Raw genomic sequence first — 10,327 nt, 5'->3', positions numbered from 1 at the left:
TATAACTGCCCCCTGTTGGAGAAAACATGCCACAATATTATTGTTATATTATGGATGTTTTCCATGCAGATCATGTTTCAAAACTTTGGGGGAAATCTGGTTTATACAAAATCTGTTGTACTATTATCAGTAAATTCACATAAATTAGAAAAGAAACATTGTGCACAATGTCCTAGAGCATACCAATTTAAATTAAACCAGGCCTCAAAACTGGCAAAAGGTACATAGATTTAAATTCAAACATTTTAATTTCTACACCTGAAATTTACATTAATACAGAGTAACACAAATATATACTGTACTTTGCCTGAACGTAGGGAACAAAAAACAAACAGAAGTCCAACTTTATTATACTTTGTAGGCACTTTCAATTTACAGATGATATCAGATAAGGGAATCACACAGTGGAAAAGTTTACATCAACTAAATTCTTATACATCAATCTAATTCAACAATTCCAGCAGGCAAACTCTTTGTTATGGCATTCCAACCAGGCAAAGGGTTAATTGGGAACACTTTGAAAAATCACAAACCTTTATTTAATGCCCTTTTCTCATTCCTATTGATTTATAATGATGTTTTAACCTCAGTAGGACTCCTATACAATCAAATCAAGTATTTTGATACAAATAGGACACTTAAGCAGTCAATCATTTCATTATTTCAGATCAGGGGAGGGAGTAAAGTTGGGAAATGCGTGGAGTGAGCCTTTGGAATGACGCGAGGACCCTGACTGGCTCTCTCGGTTGTGCTCCTTAAAGTAAGTCTGTTCAATACGATGGCAGAAAGAAAGCAGGTTACTGTAACCCTTAACCTTTCCGGCGAGCTCGTCATTGGTCAGCTGCGTGCTGAGTATGGTGAAGATATGACCAAACACCAGAGCGTCCAGTTCAGTCGGCCTGCAACATTTACAATTCAACAGTTAGCAAAGGTAGCATGTGATAACAGAATAATGCATTTGTATGACTGTGTGAAACGTACTGCTTGTTAAAAAAGTAGGGCTGAGTTCCGAGTCGCTGTGACAAGGCCTGACAACACCGATTCACATCTTCATACACCTAAGAAGAAGAAACACATATATTGCCTTTTGTAGTGAATAATGGGTAAAGTTAAAGATACTTTTTTTTTTAACTCCAACTGTAAGTTGGCAATTCGTACATCAAAACAGTACTCCGTTTGTTTGAGCATCCTAACCAGCCCGACACAGCAACATTGGCTCAACCAGTGGCATGTGTTGGGACAGGGATCTGTTTGTCCAACTAATGACAGATTGGGGAAGTGTTCATTACGTGAAAGGAGTCATTACTTTTGCAATTCAATCTGGTGAAGCTATGGAGACAAAAATAACACACTTTGGCTTTAAGAAAAATAGATCTGTCGTTAACGTGTTAAGGCACGCGATTAATTTAAAACGTTTAAAACGCCTTGTTTTTTCTTAATCGCTATTAACGCATTTACCGTTAATACAGCATAAACACTGATGTGAATGGCGGAACCTTTGTAATGTGTCCGCCCAGAGTCATTACAAACACACGCCACAGCACCAGAGCCCTTCTACCAAGTAGACCCTACAAGCACAGCACATAGACTGTATATAAAGATGGACAACATGACAGCTCCCAAAAGTGAAGCCAAAACATCTCGATCACCCCCTGGTGGCTGGTTGCAGTAGAGGTCATAAACCCCGCCCCCTCCATGTTAGTGGATGGGACATGAGCCAAACTAAAAAATCAAAGTACATCTCAAATAACTTTTCCCAAATATGGTTAAGTAATTCTTATCACTTTGATGTAAGTTCAAGTGTAAATTTGTCTGGTAACTTTGGCTTTAATTAGTTATTTGATGCTATAAAAAGGGGGTGTGACGTTATGATTGACAGCTGTGATTGACAGCTTCTCTGATTGAAGTATAAGCTGCGTCTCGTTTCGAAGGCTGCGTGCTAGGTAGGATGCGTCCTTTGAAGGCTGCAGTATACCGAGTGTCCTCGTATAAATGTGATGGCCTTCGTAGGACAACTGGAACGTATCATGGTTGCTATGAGAGCATGCCCCTCTTATACAAGAACGAGTGCTTTGAGCGAAAAGGGAACAAAAGTCCCTCTGGAAGGGAAAGCGGGAGGTACATTTTAGGAGAGTTATAATGATGTAAAGAGAAAAGAAAATAGATTTTTACATGGGTAGCTCTATGGTAAAAAGTAGATGATCGGTAGCAAGCAGTTACTAATTGTATTTTTTTTTTTTTTTTTATAATATGGTAAAAATCTGAATTATACTCTGTCTAAAGATAACGCGTCTCCACCACACGATCACTGCTGCGCAGACTCTGGCTCCAAATGACGTCTGATCCCATTTCCGGGATATTTTGGCTTCATTTTTGTAGTGGGAGGAAGTGGACAAGCATCGTCCATCTTTATATACAGTCTATGGCTTAGCATAAAACAGTATTATGTGGCAGTCTATGGGCAGAACTGTCTTAACACGCTACTTGACTGTTATGCTCTCTCCTATGATGGAGCCGCAGAGGTTGTTAACTCAGCAAATAAAATAATCTCTGACAGAGCTTCCCTGTCAGTGATAGCATGATGGAGAAAGGACCTCTTAACACTATTTGATGTACAAAACAAGCCCAGATGGGACTTGTGTTAGAAATCAAGTATTTCTCAGCCTATGTAAGGCACGTTTTAATTATCACAGATGCACACCAAATCTTAACTATCCCCAAAATGCAGAATGAGGCGTTTTTGTTTGCAGTCGCTGTTCATGGTTTGTTCAAAACATGCAAACAATACCTGCTCAAGACTCTTTCCCGACCATCCAATGGCATTCATCTTCCTCCGGACATCCCACTGCTTCTGATAGGCCAGTATGTGATTGAGGGGCCAGGAGTATGGATTACTGTATCGTGGCCTAGAAATCTGAACACACACACACTATTTTTAAACGTGTACCATGACCCTTTATGCAGTCATAAAAGTGAGATGACCTTGTCTTTGTGGATAAAATAATGTGTGTGCTAGAGGTAGACCGATATATCGGTTTTACCGATTAATTGGTGCCGATAGTTCCTTTTTGGAATAATTGGTTATCTGCAAAAATCTACACCGATCGTTGAAAAAAAAAACCGTATTCCTCCGTGGCTGCCGCTGGAGGATTCTGCAATTAGAACTACTTGGATCTACAGTGTAACAGGGGCCTCTAGAGATAAATTAAAAACAATCACTGACTAACAATATTCATCACCTCAAAGAAAATTTGGTTATTTTGATTAGATGAATCAAGTGTTCTAAATTAAAGCAAGGGCATGAAAAGAAACATGTGACTATATGGAACAGTGCCCTGTCAGCACATACATTGTGTGTCCAACATATATGTACACTCACCTAAAGGATTATTAGGAACACCTGTTCAATTTCTCATTAATGCAATTATCTAATCAACCAATCACATGGCAGTTGCTTCAATGCATTTAGGGGTGTGGTCCTGGTCAAGACAATCTCCTGAACTCCAAACTGAATGTCAGAATGGGAAAGAAAGGTGATTTAAGCAATTTTGAGCGTGGCATGGTTGTTGGTGCCAGACGGGCCGGTCTGAGTATTTCACAATCTGCTCAGTTACTGGGATTTTCACGCACAACCATTTCTAGGGTTTACAAAGAATGGTGTGAAAAGGGAAAAACATCCAGTATGCGGCAGTCCTGTGGGCTGAAAATGCCTTGTTGATGCTAGAGGTCAGAGGAGAATGGGCCGACTGATTCAAGCTGATAGAAGAGCAACTTTGCCTGAAATAACCACTCGTTACAACCAAGGTATGCAGCAAAGCATTTGTGAAGCCACAACACGCACAACCTTGAGGCGGATGGGCTACAACAGCAGAAGACCCCACCTGGTACCACTCATCTCCACTACAAATAGGAAAAAGAGGCTACAATTTGCAAGAGCTCACCAAAATTGGACAGTTGAAAACTGGAAAAATGTTGCCTGGTCTGATGAGTCTCGATTTCTGTTGAGACATTCAGATGGTAGAGTCAGAATTTGGCGTAAACAGAATGAGAACATGGATCCATCATGCCTTGTTACCACTGTGCAGGCTGGTGGTGGTGAATGGTGTGGGGGATGTTTTCTTGGCACACTTTAGGCCCCTTAGTGCCAATTGGGCATCGTTCAAATGCCACGGCCTACCTGAGCATTGTTTCTGACCATGTCCATCCCTTTATGGCCACCATGTACCCATCCTCTGATGGCTACTTCCAGCAGGATAATGCACCATGTCACAAAGCTCGAATCATTTCAAATTGGTTTCTTGAACATGACAATGAGTTCACTGTACTAAAATGGCCCCCACAGTCACCAGATCTCAACCCAAAAGAGCATCTTTGGGATGTGGTGGAACGGGAGCTTCGTGCCCTGGATGTGCATCCCACAAATCTCCATCAACTGCAAGATGCTATCCTATCAATATGGGCCAACATTTCTAAAGAATGCTTTCAGCACCTTGTTGAATCAATGCCACGTAGAATTAAGGCAGTTCTGAAGGCGAAAGGGGGTCAAACACAGTATTAGTATGGTGTTCCTAATAATCCTTTAGGTGAGTGTATATACAGTATATACAAATTCCGTAATCCAGTGAATATATATATATATATATATATATATATATATATATATATATAAACTTTAAAATGCTTAATTTGTTAAATACTTAAATAAAGAGCATTGTAACCGAGCCACGTCTCCATCATTTCAAAATAAGAGTCCCAAAATAAAAACTATGACAGATTAATAGGTTATCTGCCCTTTCCACCATCTTCCACTATCGGTCGACCTCTAGTGTGTGTGCCCTTAAACATACCTCTGTAGCAGTATAGTCATCACACCACTGGATATACAACTAGAAAGAAGACAAAAAAAATGTTCACTGATCTGCACGACTTATATTACTATTCATATGTTTATGTAAAAGATATAGAAATATATATAAAAAATATTAGGCCTGTCAATTTATTAAAGAATTTAATCACGATTCTTTTCATGATTTTTTTGGAGTTACATGCATTTTTTACTTTTTGGTTTCAGTAATTGCACTTGTATTAAAACAACTCAGTGACTATTTGCTAATTATACGTTTTTTTGGTGAAAGCCTTAGTTGGAATGCAATTAACCATGGTGTTATGACAGTACTATGGGGTTAATATAGTAACCATGTTTAAAGTTTTGGTTATTATGATTTAACTACAAAAATAACATGGTGACACTATGGTTGCTGTAGTAAAACCATGGTTAATATTTGTAAGGGAAGGTTAGGGTTAGGTTTAGAGGTAGGGGTTGGTGTAGTGTGTCTGTGGGACTCTAAATAAACACAATAAGCATGCTCCAGTGATGCCACTATACTGTATAGTAGTATTTAATTAAGGGTGTAAATAGTATCTGCCACTAATGCAAAGATGATGCCTTTTAATAGCTATTTACACTTAGTACTAAAAGCTTCTGCCTTAAAAAACATTTGCAATTAAACTAGACTTAATAAATCACATGCATTAACTTTGACAGCCCTTAAGAATATAATGACAACAAATATAACTATATAGGAATCCACAAGCCAAGATACATGATATAAAGAAAAGAGAGTAATTATTACACAAATATTTTAATCCGATATTTGTATATGTTAGCTGATAAATATGTCACACACAAAGGAGTACTGGTGTGTACAGGCCTCTACCTCTGCAGTCAGCAGCATGTTATTGACCAACTCCATGTAAGCCTTCATCTCTGCCCTCTGAACATCATCTAACCCATCACTCAGAGACTGACCCTATGGACAGCATAACATAGATTACAGTCAGATATTCTAGTATTCTTGTATTGTTTTTTTTGTTTTTTTAAGTAATGGTCGGTGGTCATACCTTTGCCTTTGTGAACTGCACAATTGGCCCCAGCTCTGAAACAACTTGATTACCAACATGGATGAAAGGAACCTTGCCTAATGAACAAAGAGAAAAATGGGAAGACATATGAACAAGCACTTAGACCAAACCACACACTTACAGACACTAAGATAATACATGGTGCAAACAAAGACATTTACCTGAAAAACAATGACTGCAAAGCAATACTGATTTGGTCTCTTACCTGATGGTGACATGTATTCCGCATTGGAACAGCATGACACCTGCACTGGCAGGCCGCACATCCTAAGGAATGTCTGTAAAACAAGACCGACTTTACAACACACAAACAATTCACACAGATCTAAACAAAAATTTATTTTTAAAACAACTGTCTAGTGTGTAATATAACTGTATTTGCAAGTGAGCTTGTGCTTTTGTGTGATTTGTGTAAACCTTTTACCTGAACTGCTAGAGAGGATGCAGAATCGGACAGCAGGATTTGATCATCTGCAAACAACACAGGTATGCATAATAATATGTGTTCATTATCTTTTGTAAATGTGTGGTTTTAAAGATCTTATTCTAAATATAATTTACCCTTAAGAGGCTGGTACAGAGTGGCATTTTCTGGCCATGGCTCAGCAGCTGGAATAAAAGATAAAATGGAAGGCACAAACGTAATAATTTCATTTTACAGAAATTCATACGTTGGCGCACCTTACACGAATAAACATCAAATGGCCCTATGTGTCTTTGACCCTGAAAATAGCAGCTGTTAAGGACATTTTATATTATAAATGACCCAAGAGGTACAGACCCAAAATAAACTGATTTGCAACAAAAATGAAATAACTATAATGACAATAGCATTGATAATGTATCCTAACCTGACCCTCTCTGAAACACCAGCTACTACACGCCTATGGACTTTATAGCGCATAACACTCGTTATAAACATTACCTGCAATCTGAGAGACGAAAGCCTCTGCAGCCAGAGACATGTCACCGGAGAAGAAAGTCGACCTTAACTGAAGCTCGAAATGGTTTTTCCAGGGAAGGGCAAATCTACCTCCTGTCCCAGTGTAGTGACGTCACACAGAATTTTACTGTTTCAGCTTCCCAGCAGAGATTCCTTTATTTCATAAAATACCCTCCTGCGTTTGTACCATAGGTGAGAGCGTAACGGTCGACAAGTATTTTACGACAGTATGTCGCCGTTTGCGGATACCATACAAATGAATGTGGAGAACCGTAAACTGACACCAACCTGTCGCACCATTTTCCGCGTCTTCTCTTTGACAATTTTATCGTAGTAAACTCCACACATTCCAAAGGGATTTTTTAATTTAAACATGCAGAAAATTGGCGGATGGGCGGTCAAATAATTAAGTGATGAACTTTTTCATTATAAAAGCAGTTTATTCAGCGCACTGAAGCATCTCCCCATAGACATTCATAAAACAAAAACCGCTTCTTGTCTCTTTGCAAGTGAACAGCCCATGGAATGTATATGGGACTGCTGCGTTATGCATTTTGTGGATGCAAACGGATAGCTCGCTCCAATTTTAGAGCTATATGTTGTTAACATTGTAGCCATTTGTAGAAGGGCTCTGCTTCCTAGCCAATCACGTACTCGGACTTCCGGTCGAGTAATATGAAATTGGCCTTTTCACAGCACTGCGATTGACCAACATCATTCAATAAAATCTTAACTCATTGTTCATTTTTTGCTATGTATTTCTTTTTAAGCATGATAATAAAATATTTATATGTATTTAGGTATTTTATATAGTTATAAGATAATTCATTTTATTGCGGAGGAGCAGGTGTCTGCATGCGTTCATTATGCGCACGGGCCAGCAGCGGCACGCGCTTTCCACTGTGAGACGCATCTCAGATTATGTTGCTATATAAAGGCTTATTATGATCACCCTTACATACAGTTATGTGAACAAGGAAAATAGTACATGTGCAATGTGCATTAAATGTAAAAGTGTGTGTGTGTGTGTGTGTGTGTGTGTGTGTGTGTGTGTGTGTGTGTGTGTGTGTGTGTGTGTGTGTGTGTTTTAACAATAGACTATGTAACCATCTTTCATTATCACATTCACAGCAGGTGTATCATATTTTTTTAAATGCATACATTTAGTAGAATAACATTAGCAGAATAATAGACCTAATATTATTGACTATATTCAAAGGATAATGTATGATAATATCTTTACAGATATTTAAATGTATCACTAATTATTGTATATACATTAAAGAAAATAAAAGAACACATTTTCACTATCATTTTTATTTAAAGTTCATTACATTTCTTAACAAATATTTTCAAATCACTTTCAGCTCATCTCTAAAAGGAACAGCTGGTGCTGTACAAATTTTACAGGTTCGATCTGCAGTCGGGAAATCTTCTCTGCAAAGGATGAAAGCTAGGAAGGCAGCTCAAGAATTTTTTACTATACAACCTCACACACACACACACATGTTGGTGCGGCTATCCCCATGATGACTCTCCATAGACATAATAATTTTTATACTGCGAATTATAGATTTTATCCCCTAACCCTAAACCTAACCCTCACGAAAAACCATAAAAAAAGAAAGAAAGAAAGAAAAAATCCTTTAGTATGTTTTTCAGCGATTTTTTAATTATGGGGACACTATAAATGTCCTCATATACCAAATATATAGCATAATACCCTTAATTATTCTGTAATTACCAGTTTGTAACCTAAAAGAATCCTCATAAACCACCCAAACCCGCCTGCCCACACACACACTAAAGACGTATCGTTAAAATATTAAAGATATTATTGGCAAAATCTCTCTATTAAAACCTGTAGAAAAATAATTTCGGCAATGTGGTTTTAGCTTGAAAGCAGACGATTTTGCATCGTCCATATACTCCCCTAAAACCGAATCTGTGAATGTGGTGTGTTAACACACATTCGGTTCTACAGGGTATATATAGACGACGGGACAAAGCTTACAGCTTGAATATTTACTCCGAAATGTAATAAAAATTAATAGCACGCCATTTTCACAGTCCAGAAAAATATAAGGCGTTGCCTTATGCAGTTGTGTAGTGGTCTTGTAAGTGGAAAATCGAATAAACCCTGTAAAACAAATAAAATATCAATTATGTTTAGTAAAACATTTTTAGTTAAGGTAAAAATTACAATGAATTATTTATCTGATAAAGAATTTTATGAATCGTTTGGAACACATTCAAACACATATAAAATGACCCTCAAACCTCTTAATTAATGCATTTTTTGGCACTGAATTAATATATTTATTTGTTATTTTCAAATTTATATTCTCTAGCCTCTGAAATATTTTTAAATCATATAGCCTAAGTAATAGCTATAATAAAAACAAAACTTTTTTTATTTTCTTTGAGAGACCTGCTAGAAGATAATCTAAGCTAGTTTTGCCCTCTCTCTCTCTCTCTCTCTCTCTCTCTCTCTCTCTCTCTCTCTCTCTCTCTCTCTCTCTCTCTCTCCTCGCCGCAATGCAGTAAGGTAGTAAATTACGGGAATACTCTCGATTTTAAATGTTAACGGTTCGTTAACAAAGCATCCAAAATAATACATTCATGATTAGGCTACTAATAGTAAAAAAAATGTATAACACACTTTGACTTTTCTGACTTCAAATAAAGCTTAATTTGAGTGTCTTAAAAATACAATTTATATTTCTCTCGCTGAATTTTCATTCAGAAAATAAAGATTTAAATAAAGAATATCAGACCTTTTCACTTTAAAATTCACACTTCGTCTTGTTCATAAACTCAACAATAAAATCCAACAAAATTGTTTAAATTAATCTTATTGAGGTTTCACTTACCACTTTTTGCAAAGAACGAGCAATTAAAAACAACGACGATATACTAAGTAATTAAAATCATTTTTTAAAATCAGTGAAATTGCAGAGGTGTTAATACACAGATAATCTAGGCAGACGATCCTCGTACTAAGCTTTCCTGCAACAGAGCGCGTGGGAAGGAAAGAAAGGGGCAATATTACCGCGAGCCCTATAGCGCGTCTCATCTGTGGTACCCAATGACGGACGCGCGAGGCTCGTAAAAACCGTTTTACAACCTGAGCTGTAAATCACCTTTTGAGATGGGAAGAGCTTAGAAACCGCAGATTGTCTACCCCTCAGTGGCGTTGCCAGCTAACCACAGTCTTAATAAAAAATAACAAATGAAATAGATATAATTAGAGGAACGCCCAACATAACTGCATAAGTTTATTAACTCCTTTTTTAAATGACGTCGAATCTGTTTTCGTCGGTTCAGTGAGATGATTCGTGCATTCTTTGCAAAAAAAACAAAACAAAACAAAAAAACAAGAGCCATTAAAATAGATAGACAATAGTCAGTGAGATGGTTCGCTCATTCTTTGCTTAAAAAATGAATAAATAATTAATTAAA

At 37.4% G+C, this 10,327-nt stretch overlaps 1 protein-coding gene across 1 annotated transcript; it reads right to left on the bottom strand.

Annotated features, from left to right (window-relative positions):
- Window positions 1-267: 267 nt before the first annotated feature.
- LOC127646761 (metaxin-2-like) lies at window positions 268-7,082 on the bottom strand. Its single transcript, XM_052130624.1, has 10 exons — window positions 6,848-7,082; window positions 6,484-6,531; window positions 6,347-6,393; window positions 6,128-6,200; window positions 5,902-5,978; window positions 5,718-5,810; window positions 4,848-4,886; window positions 2,789-2,914; window positions 982-1,058; window positions 268-899 (listed from the first exon to the last, which is right to left on the bottom strand). Exons 1-10 carry the CDS (start codon window positions 6,885-6,887, stop codon window positions 659-661), a joined length of 861 nt encoding a protein of 286 aa, XP_051986584.1. The 5' UTR covers window positions 6,888-7,082; the 3' UTR covers window positions 268-658.
- Between the last annotated feature and the right edge of the window lie 3,245 nt (window positions 7,083-10,327).

The sequence above is a fragment of the Xyrauchen texanus genome, chromosome 7 (assembly GCF_025860055.1).
Source record: "Xyrauchen texanus isolate HMW12.3.18 chromosome 7, RBS_HiC_50CHRs, whole genome shotgun sequence".
Classification (NCBI taxonomy): Eukaryota; Metazoa; Chordata; class Actinopteri; order Cypriniformes; family Catostomidae; genus Xyrauchen; species Xyrauchen texanus.
The sequence above is the reverse complement of the archived record's forward strand: the minus strand, read 5'-3'. Positions and strand labels throughout refer to the sequence as shown.